Genomic DNA, 20,201 nt, shown 5'->3' with positions numbered 1-20,201 from the left:
AAACTGTTAAGTCAACCATTTTTTAAAACTGTGATTAGTCAATTAATCGTCAGAATAACTGATTAATCGATTACTAAAATAAGCGTTACTTGAGACCATGAAGAGGTTCATTGTAGGACCTACAGAGACACACAGCTCAGGTGAGAAAATACTTTGACAGAACAACTTATAGCGATTCAAATCTAGCCTTTGTGTAAAAGTGATAAGGAGATTGTAATAGACAAAGAGACAATTAAACATTCTCCTACAAGCCAATATTGAGTTGTTGGGTTACGTTTCTAGAGAGGGAACAGGAAGGCTGACGAGAGTTGATGTGAAAATGGAGCTAGATACACGACAGTCGTGGAAGAAAATCTGTTAGGGGTTGAAAAAAATTGAAACTCTACTTTCCAGCAGGAAAATAACCACAAACATAAAGTCATAACTAAAACAGAATGGCTTCGATCAAAGCACACCCATGTTTTAGAATTGCCCAGTCAAAGACCAGACTTAAATCAAATTGAAAATCTGTGGCAAGAATCCATGTTCACAATTATGTATGCCATGTAAAACAAAACAAAGTAAATAATAAAATACATCCTCGTTTGTGACTCCTTCCAGTTTTGCTACTTTTCTCTGCTCTCACAAATCCCCGTTCGGTTACATGCGCAGTAATCACACGACGACGATACGGAAAACAGGCAGCGAGGGAAGCCATTGTGCCAAAGCTACTCAAGTCCCAAGCGTCACCATGTTTTAAGGTGCCGGACACAGCTCGGTGGAAAATGCACTGTCCAAAGTGTCCTTGCAGCATTGGCGAAAAGAGAGGAGGAAAAGCCATTGTAAGACAGGCTTTTCTCTCTTTCCGCCACACTTAAAACATTCGGCTTGGGGGGAGGAGCTGCTCCTTTACCGAAGCTCTGCAGGCGACCCGGGGCAGCGGCTGCTCTCAGACCCGTATTACGGCGATATAGCTCATGATAATGATGGACCATGGCTGAATATTGGAGATATGAGCCTCCTCTGCCTCTACCTGCTGGCCTTTTAATCAAAAGGCTCTGGCAATTCCATGTTCTGGTCTTGTTGAGGCGTGGCTAAGCTAATGTAATTCTAATAGAGAGCCTGAAAAAAAACCTTGAACCCACTTTTAGCTCCCTCTCCATGCTATGTATATTTAAATTGAAATAACTTTTTTTTTTCTTTTTACTGCAGCTGGATAAGTAGGTTTTGTGTGCCTCCAGCACTTTGCTCTCTTTACTGATGGATGAGGCTTTTCCTCTGCAGAGAGAGTGAGAGTTGCAGAGAGGGAGAAAGGTGGTGGTGAGGGGGGATTTTAAGGGATGTTGCTAAAAGAGAAGGAAGCCTGAACAGAGCGATCCGACGGAGAGAGAGAACGGAGAAACGTGGCGAAAGAAGGGGTATTATCGCACCCTCACTAAATCTGATCGAAATGTCAGAAAGGAATGATGGAGCTGAACCGGAGTCTCGGTGGCTTAAATATCGCAGCGCAAATACGAATCATTTGGCTTTTCTTATGAGTCTATTCACTCCTTTCCTCCTTAAGGCGGCAGAACTATTAGAGGTGAGGAGATTATGTGTTGTGAGAAAGTACATTTTTAAAACTCTGAGGTTTTGCCTCCCGTTCCTCTGTCTCCCCCCCTCCCCCCGTCTTTCTCTCACCTATATCCAAAAGCCCACCTTCAGCTCTAAATTAGTAAACTTCTTCGTGTCCCCTGTGTCTGTTTTAGCTGCTTTGTTTTTCTTTACAGTGCTCGTTTCCTCCATCTGTTCCTCTCCCTCCTCGTTCTTCTCGTCCTCTCACACTAACACGCTTTTTCCTTTCTTTCTTTTTCTTGTTTTTTATCCCCCCTCCCCTTCACTCCCTCCACATACATCTCCGCCCACCTGTTCTCCAGAGCTGTGCCCGGTGCCATGTGGCAGCCACGGCGTTTGCTCCGAGGGCCAGTGCCAGTGCGAGGAGGGCTGGATCGGCGCCGCGTGCGACCAGAGAGCGTGCCACCCGCGCTGCGAGGAGCACGGCCAGTGCCACGACGGGACCTGCATCTGCCAGCCGGGCTGGGAGGGGGAGCACTGCAACATCGGTGAGCGGCGCTTGTCGCTTGGGTTGTCATCTCTACGTTTCGATTGGTGGCGTTTGACACGGAAAGGTGTCAGACAACTTAGAAGCTGTTTATGTTTTTTTTACATAATCTCCCATGTTTCGCTCCACAGTTACTCACGATCTGGATGTCGTTGTGAAAGGTAATTTCACTTTATTGAAGGCTTTAATGTTTTTTTTGTTTGTTTGTTTTAGAACACGTGTCAAACTCGAGGCCCGGGGGCCAAATCTGTCCCGCCGTAGCTTTTTATATGGTCCTTTAGACTCCAAAGTACATCATTAAGTCTCTCCAGTTTTTCACAGATCCTCCAAATTCACACAAAATCAACAGATCCCCACATTTGTTTTTTGATTTTACTGCAAAGTTTTTCTCAAAATTGGTCACAAACATTGGAATTAAGTTATAGTCCATGATCAATACGGCAAGTGATAAAAAAAACATATTTAGTATTATATATTAGCACAAGTATCATAAAAATTTGCTCTGCTACATAACAAAGGTGTGGCCTTGGTCATTTTGATAGAAAGGTTCATCACTGTTCAGTGTTTTCTCCATCGGTGGCTCGTTGGTCCCAAAGACTGATGACATAAAAACGTCGGTGAGTTTGTTTCTCGCCATCTTACATGATGTTCTGCTTTCTGAGGCCATTTAGCTCATGAAATGTTCTCAGGAAGGTTCTGTTGCAGTAGTGTCTTAGTTCTTCAGGTCGGGCAGTAAGCAGGTCTGAGAGTGTGATGAGCGAAACTGAACAAAAATGTATCTAATCACTGTGAATTCATGACTAAACAAGTAAGACAATTAGTGCTCCACACAGGATCAGGTTGGTCTGGATAGTTGTTTTTTTTTCCCCTTAAGAAATTAAATCACCTTCTGAAAACTGTTCACCTGATAAACACTTCTTACTTACAAGTCTTTATGTAACTTATTGAATTGAATTCCTGAAATAGATTATCTTCAGAAACATATTATAATTGACTTAGAAACATGTTCACCTACAAATGCAAAAAACACAATGTCTGTCTGTGTGTGTGTGTGTGTGTGTGTGTGTGTGGGATCTGTCTTTTTAGACGGCTGCCCGGGGTTATGCAGTGGTCACGGACGCTGTACCCTGGAGCAGAGTGGCTGGCGCTGCATCTGCCAGGCTGGATGGAGTGGGCCAGGATGCAGCGTTGTCATGGAAACTGACTGCAGTGATGGAACTGACAATGACGGAGGTGACATTTTACATCATCTATCATATTATATCTCTCCTCTTCTTTTTTTTTTTTCTTCCCACTGCTATTACCTCTTCCATCCCCGTCTCATCGGCAGATTGTCCGTTCCGTTCCAATCATCCTCATCGCCATTCTCCTCCACTAAAAACGGTCCTCCTCGTCGTTTCTTCCCCTCCGTCTCTCTGTGTTATCCCGGTCCCGCTGTGAGTCCTGCTGCCCGTTATTACAGCGCGTTGAATATGTATTTGTGCTTGCACGCTCAAATCACAGCTAAATACCTTGGTGTGTGCGCCACCTGCCAGGATAAAAAGACACTTTTTCAAGACTAAATGCAGAAACCCACGCAGAAGATTTGCTTTTTTTTTATTGATTTAAAGAAACCTCCGAACTAAAAAAAGAAAAAAAAAAGCTGAGAGTCGACTCAGTCATGTACTGTAGCTGTTTATTCACTCCTCAAAAAGAAAGGAAGAAAGAAAAGCATGAAAATAACATTTCAGACACAGATGTGCTCATTACAGTTACTTCCTCGCCATTTCGGTCCCATCGGCAGCTCGTCTCCAACACACACCCGGGTTCCCGTGCAGCGCAATATCACGCCGCTTTCAACTTTGCCCCGTTCGCTTTGAAACTCCATCAAATATCCATTATGCACACACGGTTGTTAAGGTGCTGCTATAATCCATCACTGCAAACAAGGTAGGGTTGTCTTTGTTTTGGATGGAAAGCTCGCTCTTGTTGTTTTTTTTTTTTTTTCGTTTTGTTTTGTTTTTTCTCCTGTTTTGTTCCAGATTTGTGCAGAGAGAGGTGTTTGAATCCGCAGCAGCAGGAAGCCTCAAACACACTTTTCTGTTGGCGCAGGGCTTCTGATAGCTACAAAGTAACCGCTTTTTTTATTTATTTATTTTTTCTTGCACATTGTTTACCAAAGCCGCACGACTGACTCAGCCAACGCTTCAAAGTGTCAGCGTTGATGGCTGCTGCTCGAAACGTGAGTCACGGCTTCTTATTCCGGATTACAACCGTGGAGACCCGGACTGTAAACTGGGAGGCCGGCGACGGGAGGAAACGATCCGTGGCGTTATCTCGGATTCTGTTTTTATTATTATAGCCAATAAAGCTGTAAATGCTTTATTGGGAAATATTTCAGATGAGCCACTATCGCCCTGATTATCAAATAGCATAAAATTGCTGCGTGAGCCGTAGCGGACTACCTCCAATCGTCGCGTTGGCCGCGTAGAGCTCTTCGGTTTAGTTCTGATTATGCTAAAAGAAAGACTACCTGACAAAACCTTAAAAGAATTACTCAGACAACTCTTTCTCTGCCTCCGACTCTGTGTGCAGCCTTTCAAACACTACATTTCCTACCACTCAATTCAGTCCTCTCCCTTAATTGGCAGATACACTGTTGGCTCTCATAGGCCTCCCTCTCACAGCTGTCTTCTTTTCCTTTTCTTCTTCTTCTTCTTCTTTTTTTTTTGTCTCTCAAGACAGAGAGAGAAGGAAAGATGCTATCTTTGGCAATCAGACGGAGAGAAAGCTTGACGAGAGAGTCTGATTTATGTTACCTGAACGGCAGCAATAGAAGAAGAAATGTATTATTTTTGATAATAATAATAATAATAATAATAATACAAAAAGAATAACTTCTTCTGCAGATTTCACTCGAGTTGCGCAAGAAAACCACATCTGCCTCTCAAAGCTGCGATCTCTCATATTGCTTTTAATGACAATGATATTTCAAATTCAATTAATAGTCTGCTTTCAAGTTCAAACAGCATTTCTTATGGAAATTACCCATTGTGGCGCGCTACCTTTTGTAGGACGAGGTTATAATAGAATATTGTTGCCCTTTAGCTCTCCGCTCCGCGGTCAGATGCATTTAAATGTCAGCGCTGTTTCCTGCCTTTTTAGAGCTGCGTTCAAAATAGGGAAACACGAATGCCGGACCGGCTCCCATTACCTGTCGCCTCGGTTTGTGTTTGTGGCCCCCATTGTTTATGCTCGACTTTTATGGATCACACTCAAGCGACGCTGGAGGGATGAGGAGGGATTCTGAGGATATTTATAGGGTTATATGGGGTAATTACCAGCTGATGACCCATAAATGAATTTTACTGTAGTGATGAAGATGCACAGGTAGTTCATTATCGTAGATTTCATGAGCTCCAGTAGGAACACTTGAGTGTTTGTCATGTAGGTAATGTTGAAAAATCTTGACTCGGCCTGTGTAGTTTCACGTTGACCCTTAAAAAAAGAAAAAAAGCCTTGTAATGTTTGCACCTCTTGAAAAGCTTTCATAAATCTTTTTATTATTATTTTTCGGATGCTTTATCCACGTTTATCTTTCCGTCTTCTCGTTTTCAGTAGAAGGTTCGTTTTGTTTGTCATGCTACTTAACTCCGACCTGTGAGTCATTCAAGCGGGAAAAGGCTTCCAGTCTCCAAAAACTTTGTAAAACAAGAACACATTTAAATTGTTCTCTTTGGCCCCGTGTCAAGTATTTCCACTTGTTTCCTTTCAGACGTGCTTCCAGACACTGTTCTCGTCAGAGTCCTCAATTTCAGTTCAGCTAAAAAAAAAAGCCCACACAACTTGATGGCTCATAAAGGAAAACAACATGGTAGGAGCTGCGTCTCTCTAAATTTGAAGGTTATTGCTTCACAGACCGCCAGGATCTCTTCTGGCGGTCTGTGCTGCAGCCGATCTGAAAAGGCGTTTTGCTGAAAACACTGTTGGGTCTCTGTGTTTGAAGAGGATTCCCAGGGTTGTCTGTGATGCTCCTCATTCAAAGCGTCGTTCTTTGGTCGATGAGCTCAAGAGCCTCCAGAACAGCCCCCAGACCAAAACACTGAACTAAGCTGAATGTGAATCGAGCCAGAGCAACTTGTCCGCTCTTAGTTTTTTGAACACTCCCAGGAACACACACCCAGGAATGAAAACTGAAGACATTTTGATGAGTGAAAAAGCTTAATCTCTATAAAAATATAAATAACCTTACATTCTATTTGACTTCAGTATTTAAGTTTAGCTGCAATTTTTATTTATTTATTTATTTATTTATTTATGTTTGTCTACTTTACTTTTTAAGTTGATCAGTGTGTTGAGGAACATTCAGTAATCCAAAAATATGAAAGGGGCTCACATTTCTTTTGGACATTTTTCTGAATTGCAAAGAAAGACGATAACTCAGAGGATAATTATTGGCGGCATTATGTAAAATCAACATTTTGAGCTTTGCATCATGTTATGATGTTTTTCCCTCATCAAAAACGTTCGAGAAATCCTTTAATCGCTCTTGGCGACCATTTAGTTGAGCAAAATGAGTGTTGTAACCGAGCGTCGCCTTCGAGGAGGAAGCTCTTCCTCGTAGCTTCAGTTTTCAAACTTCTGCCTCACAGACCACTCCTCCCCCGTGACTCTCCCACTCAGCTCCGTCAGACTAGCCATCAGCAATTAGCAAACACCTGTTGGAACGGCACATCTGCTGAGCTCACTATACGAGCTACTTCTCAGTGCAACGCTGGTAAAACCGTTGTTAAAGGCTTAATGGAGAAATGTTGTTGTGATGAAAGAGTGTCGGAAAGAGCAGGAGCTTCTTAAAGAGACAGAGGCCCCATTTCAAATTATGAAGTCAAACTTATTTTAAGTGATGTTTGATATATATGGGATTTTATAGATTTTTTGAAAGTGTCTGGGAAACGCATACTGCTCACCCCTTTAAAACTCGTGACGAACAGAATCAGAAAAGCAAGAGAGCATGTTATTCAAGTAACTCAGGTATGTGTTGATATAACAAAAAGCAACAAAATATTGTAACTGTGAAAAACAAAGTTAATAAAAATAGAATTGTTTTTGCACTTCGTTAGCAGGGTGCTAATAATTACAGAGGGCGCTGTATTTAATTACCATGAAGCCAGTCACTTAAGTCATCAATTAACTGTGCATGATGAAGACGCTCCCATCTCGCCTCCATCGAAGTGAAACATGTAACGCCTCCAACATCTTCTCTCTCCAGACGGACTGATCGACTGCGTGGATCCGGACTGCTGCGAGCAGCTGAGCTGCGGCTCCGACCCGCTGTGCCACGGCTCGGCCGACCCGCTCGCCCTGCTGCAGCAGAGCCTGCTGCCCGCCAGCACGCCCGCCAGCACGCACAGCTTCTACCGCCGCATACGCTTCCTCCTCGGCAAGGCGGCCACACACACTCTCCCGGGAGACGTGCCCTTTGATACCAGGTATGCAGCTTGTTTACTCATTGCATGCGCGGCTTTGTGCGTGCCGGCGCATTCTTCCACGGGGTTTGCTTTTGCACGTCTCCGTCCTTGAATTGTCTCGGCGGGCATTAAGCCGAAAGGAGTGAATTGCAGCTTATGGAGCATTTGTGTTAATAAATTGCGACGTCCACTTTGCCGTTGTTTGTTTAATGAACGTGTGTGTGTGTGTTTGCATGTGAATGAGGCCTTTCATGTGTTGGCACGCCTTCGCATACATCTCAGGGATGCTGTGTGTGACCGGGGAGACGAGGCGTCGCTCGCCAGAGCAACGCTCCGTCCGCCGGTGTCGGTGTCAGACTACAACTACAGAGCTTGTGTTTGTTACGTATTAACGCTTTATCTGTCATTCGGTTACGCCAGTCACCGAGGTGTTACCATGAATTTTTCGACGAAAAATGCGCCTCTCCTTTGCATTATGATGGCCGGCGAAGTTTCGGATGAAAAACAAGCATTTCAAAACCGCTTGTTTGAAATGCCTTTGAAATGCCTTTCAACCGCACTTTGAAATGCCTTGATGCTGAAATGTGCTATACAAATAAAATTTGATTTGATTTGATGGGTTTCTGAAAAATGGGCCAAAGCGCATCGCTTCCCCATCTCGGTTTTATCTTGTGGAATAAGCAAATAAATTAATTATGTGGCAGTTTTTCTAGTGTTTTTTTTTTTTTTTTTTTTTTTCAGTGGAGAAATCAATGGCAGCTTTCAGGATCGGAGTAACAAACGGGCCGATGCAGTCACCCGCAGAAACCTCACCATTCTTTATCTAGCCTCTGTTTCTGGTGTAATAGATATTCCTTCATTAAAGGGCTGTGTGTGGGTGTGAATGTGGAGAGACTCTTTCCAGCTCCGGTCCTGATCATATCTATGTGCAGCTATTTAATCCCTTCCACCTTCTGGTTCTTATCCATGAACTTAAATCATGACGTTTGATTTCCTGACAGTCAGAAAAAGGCTTATATGTTGATCAGTTCAGTTTTACTTTGTCATGCAACAAATTTGTGTTGCACCTCATTCGCTCTGAGTGTGAATGAGTTCGCTCCTATGAACTGACCTTTTATTGACCTATTTTTATGTGTATTAACACATGTAATATGTAATCATCTATCATTTGGGAGATTATGGTTAGATTATTGGGAGTTACTTTGAACAGACATCACTGTGAACTCAACAGGAACAAAATGACCAGTAAACATTTGAATCACATGAATCCAATTCAAGAGTAGGAATTAAAATTTGCACCTGTCACTTTAAAACTTTCTAAGCAAATTCCTATTTCAAGAATCTTTCATGCAGTTAACCTTTGCTATTCATTGTATTGGTCCACAATCGCCGCAAAAATCTGCAGCCCTCTCTAAACTAAATGTCTAGTTTAAGCATTTAACCACCAAACGTACCTTAATATGCATTATTATTCACAGTGAATGGCGTCTTAGCACTACCTAAAGAGAGAATATCCATAACTTAATCGTCATGGAGGCACTGCCATGATTGGCTGCTTTCAAGCAAAAATAACTTTGACTTCCCTTGACACCTTTTCAATTGCATTTTTCCACTCCTCATTTCAAACAGAGCCATATAGCTTTAGGTTAATCCCCTGGGTTCTCTTGAGAACGTTTGGTGGTTCCTGAAAACCGGGGCTCCTTCAGAAATGCCACATTACTGATGTGTGGTTTTATTAGAAAGGTCTGCTAATGTCCTGTCCGACACATTGGAGGACATCCACAATAGCTACCAGGACGCCACCAAGGCGTTTCCTTTAAGGGACGGTTAAGTTTGTTCTATTGTAAATGATGGGAATCAAAGACTAAGAGATGTGGAGAACTTTGTTTACTCTACAGACTCAATGTTTGTTATTGTAAAGAATGAAAAAAAGGATCTGAAAACAAAACAAGCTAGCTAGATGAACTTACAGTTGTGTTGTTTTAGCGACACAACTAGGTATACAAAGTTTCTCAGTTTAGGCTTACTGCTAATTAAGTTCTAGAAAAAATGTGTTAAAAACTCACAACCCTGTGCCGACAACAGTTGAATGAAACCCTAACATTTACTATCATGCTGGTAATAACCGCAGTGTCTTCCTTTCGGTTGCCCACTACGTCTAATGAGATATAAACATGTTGCTTCCTTCATTGGCAACGACAAAACATTGACGTATGAAACGTTCTGGATCCTGAGGTCTCAGATTTCAGGTTCCATTTGCTCTTTCAACCTTTCACCATCGGCCGGCGTGACAGTCACTTCACTCAGGAACTGCTGTGTGGATGAAATTTACCCGCCAGTTCATAAACCGACCCGCATGCCCACAGTAATGAGTGCTTCTGTCAAGCCTCGATTGTCTTTGTTTGACCATTGCACATGCTGCTGAAGACACACCGCAAATTTATGTACAATAGCTGAAAAACTGCTTAGAAAAAAAAAGAAGCTTCTTCTCCTATTTGACACAGTCCTCCTTCAAAGAGAGATTAAAGTTTGCTTTATAAGTGACAAGATGTTGAGGCGTCGTCGTGGATGAAGCTATATTTATGGCCTGTATCCTGGCAATCTCTGGCAGACTTCTCCGAGCGATACAAGAGAAAAGCACTGAGCAGAATAAAGGCGGCTGCTTATTCTTCCAACACAAGGTCATTTGGCTAGTGCATGACAATGTGCTGCTTTCTTCAAACAATGATTATGCTCTCCGTCATTGTGAACCTGTCATGTCTCCCTGTTTATCTCTATTTTTTCTCCCCCCTCTCTCTTTTATCTCGCCACCTTTGTTTTGACAGCCGTGTGTCTGTGATTCGAGGGAACGTCGTGCTGCAGGACGGCTCGCCTCTAGTCGGAGTCAACATCACCTTCCCACAGCATCCCGAGTACGGCTACACCGTCAGCAGGAAGGACGGCAGGTAGAGAGCGCAGACGCGCACATTCGAACGGATCGCGCCGCCCTTACCGTTAGCCTGACCACGTCTCGCTTTGCTTTGACTCCAGTTTCGACTTGGTGACTTTCGGCGCCATGTCTGTGACCCTCATGTTCCAGCGTCCGCCCTTCCTGCCGCAGACACGCACCGTATGGACGCCGAACAACAACTTCCTGGTTTTAGATCACGTGACCATGGCCAGGGAGGAGGCTGAGATGCCGAAATGTGACATCAGGAGCGTTCTGAGTCCCTATCCACTGGTCCTGCCTTACCCGCTCCCCAGATACACAGGAGCATGCACAGAGAAGGGCCCTGCCGTGCCTGAGCTGCAGGTACGACATGTTGGCACGGTGGCTGCATTTCCATCGAACATAAAGTTGCACAAATTGGAATTGCGAAAATACATTTGCTTAATGGAAACACGGCAGTTTCGGAAATTGGTGTATTTTTCAAAACTGCAATGAAAACATGTTTATTTGTAGCTACTAGGGGGAGCGTCTGGCTCCTCCAGAGGTCTCACAGCATCGCCCAGTTCATCAAAAGTTTAGTTTGTCATTCTGAAGTGTTGAACTCATAGCGCATCTGTAAAATCACCAACAACCATTTCCCCAAAAATCCGCACATATAAGTAGCCGCACTGAGAATTATAAGAAGCCGACGTCTTCTCTGACAGCTGATGATGAACGCTGTGCTGTGGCTGAAATATGAACACTGTCGTGATTTTTAATGACTTATTGTGTGCAATTTTAATTGCATTTTTAATTTAACACAAACATCGCTATTGCAACATTGTGTTTTATCGCCATTAGCAGAACATCGAAAAACTTTTGAGGACATTTGTAAAGGAAACGCAGCTTTCTTAAATAATTGTCTAATTTCAGTAGTGGAGATTATGCACCATCAAAGATCAACTTTACAGATCCAATGATAAGCAGACCACACAAACTAGAAAAAGTAGAAATTGTAATAGTCTATAGAAATCAAAATGAAAATAGGAATGCTGGCGCAAAAATACAGACTATTCACACTAGACCTTTAAAAAGCAGGAATGATAGTGATACATGCGAGTTCCTTCTTACGGGAAAAAAAAACAGAGTACAACTAAACTGGCAAAGTGCAGAATCTCTCAGTGGTGGAAATAAACGATCGGTGGTACGGCTATTTTCTGTTCTGATACAGCATCAATCTGCAGCTGAAAAAGCAGTTCAGAGCCTCCACTGTCTGATGCAGCGGCTGAGAGGAGGTGTCCGTAATGGAAGTCAGTCAGAATTATCATCTTAGTATCGGATTGGAGATTTTTAAATGATTTATCTGAATATTATCACCAAGCAAGTGATGCAAGTGATTGAAACTCTTTGAAACAATGTTTGAAAATTCTTCATCCCAACTACTGGGAGTACTAAGTGAGACTTTGAGTCAAAGAGGGAGACATTTTTAAAGCAGAACTGAATGTGTAGCTTATAGCTTCTGATATAAAACAGCTAGTCATTTTCAAAACGTGTTATTTGCTCTCATCCTCACAAGGTCAAAATTATACAGATAGACTCAAGCATTTATTTGATATTTAGGTAATATTTGGTTAAATATCTCTAGAAGTTGAACTCTTACCTCAGTCACTTTGTAACAAACATCATTCAGACTAGATGTGCGTCCTGAAATTTGAGTTTATTCATTTTTGAATTCATTTTTCAGTTCTGATGTGCATTTCGAATTATGTGAAGGTTTGGTAAAAGTTTCATCCAGAAGTTAAAGAAAACATGTTAAGACGTTCAAGAACAACCTGGGAACCGCCATCTTTCAACCTTATAATAAACTGGAAGATCTCACTCTCCACAGAGAGGCAAACTCTGACCAAGAATGGAGTTAATGCTCCAGAATATTCAAGCTCAAGCTTATAATTATAAAAAAGGGCCAATAATTAATCTTTTCAAAACATTTGGGGAAAAAAATGATGCCTGGATGACTCGAAACATGGCTTTCAAACTTCACCTAATGAATCAAAAGGAGGCTGAAAACTGATTTTGGAGTAAATAAAGAAGAACAACACCGGAGCTCTTTAGCCTCAGACCCAAGGACAATTATTGGAATATGCTTAATGATCTCTACTGATTCCGATAATTAGTAAAATACTCTGAATTACTCTAGGACCTTGTGGCATTTCTGAAACATCCAAGGTTACTGAGGACAATAGAGTCCGCATGTATTATTCTGAATCAGTATTGGCGAGCTAAAGTGTGAATACAAGTAAACCTGAGCACGCAATCCGTTCTGTTTTCAGACAATTAAAGTTGTGTGCTCCACTATCAGTCCGCCCTGAAAATCTTCCTCCTTTGTCAGACTTGGAAAAGCTTCGCAATCTGACTTTGTACTCTCTCTCGCTCTCATTTGGATAAACAATTTTCAAACATTGCTCTTAAGAATTTCAATCACTTGCGTCACTTGCTTGATGAAAAATATTCTCTAAAGTCAATTGGATTCATCTTCTGAGTGAGCATTAATTTGCACTTCACTGTGCTTCATTTAACATTTTCCTGAGAGGCTTCAAAAAAAAAAAAAACCTCCCAAAAGAATGTCATCCCTCGTGATGGGAAGAAATAAGACAATCAAACATCCTAGTGAAACCTGTGCACAACGTGACAATATATGTAGATCGGTAACAATAACTCCTACATGCAATTTGCTACAGCTCAGCAACAAACAAGCCGAGTCCCAGAGGATTTTGCAAATTTAGCTCATTTCCTATTTACATCATGCAAAGAAGAAATGAGCATAATGCAAATACGCGCTTCCTCCATACACTTCCCAACCACAAAGGCAAATTAGGTGTCTGGAAGGCAGATGTAAAGGTCAGGCTGTTGACTTTCTATTTATTGTTTAACATGAATAGAATAAATAAACTGAACAAACTTGACTACATATGCTCTCTGACCAAAAGTGCTACAATTCAATATGAGTTACTAAATATCTATATACAGTTTTATCTGGAATTTGTGGAGTAAACATGTATGTGATAATTGAAATAAATGAATAAATTATTTATTTATTTTCTTCCTTAGGCAGAGGGTGTGGCTAACAGCCATGCAGTAGATGATTGATTGGTTTTTGATTGAGTTTCTGCGCAGGTTAACCAATAAACCAACTTTAATTACGTTAATCGTGAGCTACAGCAAAGACATAGTTGAAGAAATGATAAAATGGCGCTATAAACATTTCACTCATGATAAAGTTTCATTTTAATTAAAGATTTTGCATTCTACTGCTGTATTTTAAATAAAAAAAAAATCACTTTTGGTTCTCGATATTCTCTTTTGCATTGGAGGTAGACCTCCACCCTTATTATTATTTACTCACTAGTTCCACTTGAAACGAAAGCATGAGGCCGCCACCACTTTGTATGACACCAGCTGCGTTTCCATCCACCGCATCATTGCATAATTTTGACATTTTGAAAATAAATTCGCTAAATGGAAATACACCAATTTCGAAAAAAAAACAAAAAAAACCCACCTTGTCGATTAAAACGTTTTAGCGCCAGGATGAGGTGTTTTTTTGGTCAACAACAGGATGTTGCCACTGGCACAAACCACGAAGAAGAAGATGACAGGAAGTAGCTGGAGGATAACTAAACACATGAACAAACTTATTGTTTTCAAAAACCATAATTGCAACATTTAATTTTTTCCAACATCAGCGGAATATCAATGAAGTTTTGCTCACATTTCTAAAGGAAGTTCAGCTAGTGAGAAGTGGCGTACTTTGATTTGAAAAAGATTGATCTCGAATCCTTCATTTTTTTCCAACAAGAACATGATTTTAATTTTTTTTTTTTTTTGTACTTGAAAATGCCAGATTTAATTCCATCAACACTCTGTCTGTGATTTGTTCTGGCAGACTTTGGAGAATTGGACGGGATTTGTAGAAAGAGACAGACGAGAGAACATTTTATTCCGTCAATGAACAAAACCTCAGCACAAAAGAGACAGGAAGCAGGAAAGGTCTGAAGAAAAGCAGGCCGTGTTCCAGCATGTTCCACCCATGACCTAAACGAGAGAGGAACTCGCTGAGAATGGTGTGAACAAACAAAAACAGCATGATTTTTAGGTTTTTAATTTGAACACTAATGAATCTTCTGCAAGATAATAAACTAATATTAACCAGAATGACTTTGAGGCATCTGTCAGTCTAGTACTTAAATAGACAAAGCACGATCATAAAAACTTTGAGTTCTTCCTGTACATTCTGTCCTGCAGCTTTCTTTCCCTTTCCTTAACTCACCAATAGCTGTTCTTTCACCAGCTCATTTTCCAAATGACAAAGTTTTGATGAAACACCTCTCTCTCTTCCCTGCTGTATTTCTCACTCCGTCCGCCCTCCATCCTGTTCTCTCCCCAGGCGGTTCAGGAGGAGGTCTCTGTCCCAGGGGCCTTTCTGAAGCTCAGCTACCTGAGCACCCGCTCCGCCGGCTACTCCTCGCTGCTGCGCATCCTCCTCACCCCGCCGTCCCCGTCCTCTCCCGTCTCGCCTCTGGGCGGTCTGTCCAAGGTGCACATCCGCGCGTCCGTCCAAGGACGGCTGTATCAGCGCTGGTACCCCGCGGGGCCCGGTCTGGTTCACAAGCTGGTCTGGAACAAGACCGACGTCTACGGCCAGGAGGTCTGGGGGCTAACTCACGCAACTGGTAGGTGGAATGTGGAACGAAGTGACGCCTCTTTATGTGAGGAAACACAATATTAAAATAAAAAGAAAAACATATGGGCCCTGTAGAGCTTTTCAGTTTGTTTGCAAGTCTTCCACCTACTCATTTCTCCTTTCATCTTTGAAATAAAGCAAACAGCCGCTCAAAGGATATTAATATTAGCAATAGAAAGAGAATGTCTGGTTCTTGGAAAGTGTGCGAACTGCTATATCTGTAGACTTTCTGTCAACTTTTTGCTGTTGCTGTTCTTGATGTTCCATTACCTGCTTTAGCTATGCATAGCGGCTTATGATGTAAAGCTTCAGTTGCCTTCTTACTTGCAGTGCTAAATTTATGAACTCTTTTCTGCTGTGATCGCAGTTCATTCAGCCTTTTATCAAAAACCTCCCGGGGCTTATAATGCAACGCAGTGGTGGTGGAGCATCTTCAGATCCAGCCCATGAAAATCCAAGCTTTAAATAATCATGGTCATGCTTCTTCCTTTTTTTTTTTAAATTTTGCTTGCCCCAGACTTTGTTTCTGTTGCAATAAGTGCGTGAGCTGAGCAAGTGGTGTGGCTTTTTTAACTTGACATGTACATTGGTGAGCAGGAGTGGGATCTTATTAATGTCGGTACAGGTGAACCTGCTCTGCAAGCTCGCCTTCCAAATCGTCCAGTTTGAGGGAAAGGTGGTGTGTGCAATCCGCCATGAGTTGTAAAAATTTGGACAGCGCATGAGGCCAATACTTGGGGAAGACTTCAATGCATCAGCTTTAAACCTGTGTTTGCTCACCACAGCTTTACATACTGAACATCTGCCCATCGTCTCTGACATAGGTTTGGTGAAAGTGGTCAAATCTCTGCAGGTGCTTTTTCAGGTTTATTTTTTCCCTCCTCTGAAGAACTCTGGTGCCCCCTGGAGGACGCACGCCCCAGACCTACCACACTGTTGCTTGCATATCCAACACATGTGTCAAACTCAAGGCCCACCGTAGCTTTTTATGTAGCCCTCTAAACTGCAAATGGCATCGTTTTTCACAAATCTGCAAAATTCATGCAAAATCAACAGATTCCCACATTTCTTCTGATTTTACTGCCAATTTTTCTCAAAATTGGTCAAAGACTTTGAGTTTAGGTCATTGCTGCCTCATCTTTACTTAATGTCAAGTTATTGTCCATGATTGATACAGCAGTTATTAAAAAGTCACATTTAACATCATACACACGCAAATACAAGCACAAAAACAATCAATGAATTCTAGAGAGACTGATCAGTGTGAAAAGATGTTCAGTGTTATTTAATTTTAAGAAAGCTGAATCAAACAGCCATTTATTAATATTTTAACAGATCAGTGGGTTTTATCAAAACATTCTGCCACAACCGGCCCTTTAAGAACATTCAGATATTTGATATGGCCCAAAATGAAGATGAGTGATTGATTGGACTGGGCTGCCATTTTCCATCGCTCCTTCTTCCACATGTCCAATGTTGTTGCTTTCGATGAAGGACTGGGACCATTGTGGGATCCTACTCAAGTTTGCAAGTCTGCAGCCCCTTAAGCCAAAAAAAACGGTAATGGTCTGTGTATTCTGACACCATTCTGTCAGAACTAGTGCTAACTCTGTCTGCCAACTGAGCCACAGAAGCTTATCTGATGGAACGGACCAACGTTTCGTCCCCGTGTGCATTAATGACCCAAATGCTGGTCATGATTATATGTCTGATCAATGTTGCTGCTCTCTTACGTGTCCAAATTTAAACTCGGAGCAATAAAATTGACTCATATTTATCTTACCAATGAGGAAAATCATAAGCAAGGGAAAACAAAACATCTCCAGAGTTCACCGTTTGAGAGATTTTTTTTTTAACATATCGCTGCTGTCAGAGAGAAACCCTGTATCTCCAAAAATAGAGCTTTGCAGGAACTAAAAGAAATGTAAATTTTGACAGTTTGGTCAAAGGCACATGCTCTTTTTATATTTTATTTTTTACTGCATGTTTCTATAAAAACCCCAGAGCAGAGAAAGGTGTAGAGTTGATTTTCACAAGAAAGCATAAATGTAAACAAGACATAAGTTTCTGCCTGACATCAACAACATATAAGATCTCAATTGTGAATTTCTGTTTCTGAGTATTCTAAACTTATTAGATGCTCTCTGCTTATATGAGCGCAGATCATATTTACGTGTTTTCCTCATGTTTAATTCAATCATCAGTGCGGTCTTTGCATGCATGGGAAGGGGCAAATGAATCAAAAACAGCTTATAGTAGCTTAGCGACGGAAAGAAGATGAAAACCGGATAGTTCTCTTTTATTTATGACCTTTACAGATACCTTTTTTTCCCCCTCTTACTGCTATAATTTCATCCTCTTTTGTCACTTGACAAATTCCAAATGGCTCTTGTGGACCGAGATGTAGTTCCAACACGACACACTCCTCCCTTCCTGCTACAAGTGGAAAAAAAACTCCTCTGAATAACTTTGGGATTATTTATTTGGAGGCCATTCTTCTTGTTTTATGTGTAAATTTGTTACAATTCACTAATGGGATCAGCACAATGATTTTTCTTTTTCTCTTCACCCTCGCTAACCATTAGGGTTGCATTGGCCTTTTTTTTTATTATTATTTATTTGAGCACCGTGGTTTGCATGTAAGCTTGATTGGACAACACTGTGTAAGTGATTGACCATTCAGGAAGCAATCAACCAGTCTCGTACGGACAGTCTCCTGCTAACAAATGGAGAACTTAGCGTCGCATGACAACAACACAATGATTACAGCGTTTGGTTCGGTTCCTTTATTAGTGATTTCAGAAGCATCGGGTGTAATTCTCAAAGTATATTGAGCTGTGCAAAGAGGGGGAAGAAATAAGTTTAGACTCTGCACCGCTGCACCCAGCACCCTTCATCAGAGCCAGCGTTGTGCTCAGGAAGAGAAATGGAAAGATAGGGGAAGGCTTAAATTTATTTTGCGGAGTGACTGGCTGTTGAGATACGATCTGCAGCGGCAGAAGGATGCTAGTTTGGAATCATTTTGAAGCCCATTTCTATTGGTGCATACGCCGAGCATAAATATGAGAACGGAGAGTTTTTTAGCGATAGCAACCGCTGCCTCTGTCCTTTCTCTGTGTCCTTTGCGAAGCATGTAATCAGATGTAGCTAGAAAATTTATTTTTTTACTCTGTTTGGAAAATTCCTATTAAGGAAACATCCAAGGCAGAATCAGAGGCATACTCACACGTGTTCGTTTCAAGGCTTTACTTGATCAATGAGGTGCAGTCCTTAAGGCGTCAGACTTCTAGCTAACACAGAGAAGCTCTCACTATTTATGCCTCTTCACACATGTTGCGTGGTGGTCTCTTCAGCTCTGGAAAAACCCCAAAACGGGAAGCAACTCATAAACTTTAACCTTTTCACATGTTAGCTTCCACTTCAACCATCAATATGTTTATTGTTCTACACCAGTGTTTCTCAAACTGTTTCAGGCCGACGACCAGATTTAGCAAACACTCACAGATCGCCTAACTTGAATTAGGCCACAATAACACATCTTGATATATACAACCTGAATTGAAAATATTAGACTCCTAACTCACATACTGTCATGAACAATTCTACTTGGTGCATTTTGAGTTATTCACATATTGTGAAAAGTGTAGTTTCTGAGCTTTCCAATTATGTCAAACACATGGAAATCAAACAAAGAATTTTTTTTTTTTACTACCAAGTGTTGAATGCACAAATTACATTTATGCCTGTTTCTAATTTAGAAGCACAATTAAAGAAAACTAGACTTGAGTTGCTTTGGCAGAAACAAGTATCCTCTTCTGCACCATCAAATATAAAGAATATACAGCCGTTTGATTATCTATTGTATTTAGCTAATTTAATTTAATCATTTGTATTTAAATAAAAATAACAGCTGTTGAAGTGGGAGCAGAGAGGATCATAAGCAAAATCCTCACTAACTTGAGACTTGACCGTTCGCTGCTTAGAGCCGTTCAGATGAATTTACACTTTACAATTTGTACTTGTCTGCCACATAAAATCGCTGTTTATTTGCCCCAAATAGTTGACGTTTGCACGCAAATCGAGAGGTAACGCATCCGCTGTCTGTCTGTGGAGATTGCAGCGCCGCAGTTGCAAGCCAGCACTTTCCCTAAGCATTGACATCAGGCTTAGCAGAGGCTTTGTCCAGTCGAGTGTAGGGTCTCTCTCTATAGACATCGTATCTGTTCCATCTCAGGGCCTCCTCTCCCTCCTGATCCAACCCATCTTCCCCCTTATCTGTTTGGGCAGCATTTCATCTGCTTCACCTTCTGTCCGATCTTTCACCTCCGTTTATTTATTTATTTATTTTTTTACTCATTCTGCTTTGCTAAACCATTTTAACCTCCTCTCCTTAGACCCTTTGTCCTCCTCTTCCTTCAGAGTGTTGCCTCCTTTTCCCATCCCATCCTGAACTCTCTCTCTTCCCTCTTTTGTCGTTTCCTCCCGTCTCTCTGATCTTGCGTTGCGCTTTTCCCCCCTGCCCTCTGTTGTTCTTCTCTGCGTCTTCAGCATCCTGCGCTCCTACTTCCCCGCGCTTTTGTCGACAGCAGCAGCAGCAGCGACACAGACGTAGACACAAACACACGTACACCGCCTGCTGCATGTGTATCAACACGGCTGTGCCTGCAGATTGCCAGAGAGAACAAGAGAGAAAGGAGATCATGCTCTGTTTGCTGGGGTGAACACATTGCCTGAGGCCTCGGCAGCGGAGAATGAAAGCTTTCACCTGTGAGATATTGAATGTGCATTTATGGACTACAGTGTGCACATGTATTGTTTGTTGGGAGTGTGTCTGTGTGTGCTGGACGGCTTCTTGTAATATAGCTGCAGTAATATCAGGTTGTGGGGCTGTTTTTCTTTTTTTTCTTTTTTTTTTGGGGAAGTTTTTCTTTTTTCTTTTTCCTAATACAGAGTCCTGTCCTTTGAGATTGGTTTGCCCGTTTTGTCCTGGAAAAGTTTTTTTTTTTTTTTTTTTTTTTTTTTTTT

General features: G+C 41.7%; 1 protein-coding gene across 1 annotated transcript in view; it reads left to right on the top strand.

Moving 5' to 3' along the window:
- tenm1 (teneurin transmembrane protein 1) overlaps window positions 1-20,201 on the top strand; it is a 281,619-nt gene that overhangs the window by 168,496 nt on the left and 92,922 nt on the right. Inside the window, exons 12-18 of the mRNA XM_007554794.2 lie at window positions 1,896-2,081; window positions 2,212-2,241; window positions 3,167-3,313; window positions 7,329-7,548; window positions 10,353-10,472; window positions 10,558-10,819; window positions 14,880-15,165. Coding sequence (XP_007554856.1) covers window positions 1,896-2,081; window positions 2,212-2,241; window positions 3,167-3,313; window positions 7,329-7,548; window positions 10,353-10,472; window positions 10,558-10,819; window positions 14,880-15,165 — 1,251 coding nt within the window. The remainder of the gene's footprint in view (window positions 1-1,895; window positions 2,082-2,211; window positions 2,242-3,166; window positions 3,314-7,328; window positions 7,549-10,352; window positions 10,473-10,557; window positions 10,820-14,879; window positions 15,166-20,201) is intronic.

This window comes from Poecilia formosa, unplaced genomic scaffold, assembly GCF_000485575.1.
Source record: "Poecilia formosa unplaced genomic scaffold, Poecilia_formosa-5.1.2 Scaffold66, whole genome shotgun sequence".
Classification (NCBI taxonomy): domain Eukaryota; kingdom Metazoa; phylum Chordata; class Actinopteri; order Cyprinodontiformes; family Poeciliidae; genus Poecilia; species Poecilia formosa.
The sequence above is the reverse complement of the archived record's forward strand: the minus strand, read 5'-3'. Positions and strand labels throughout refer to the sequence as shown.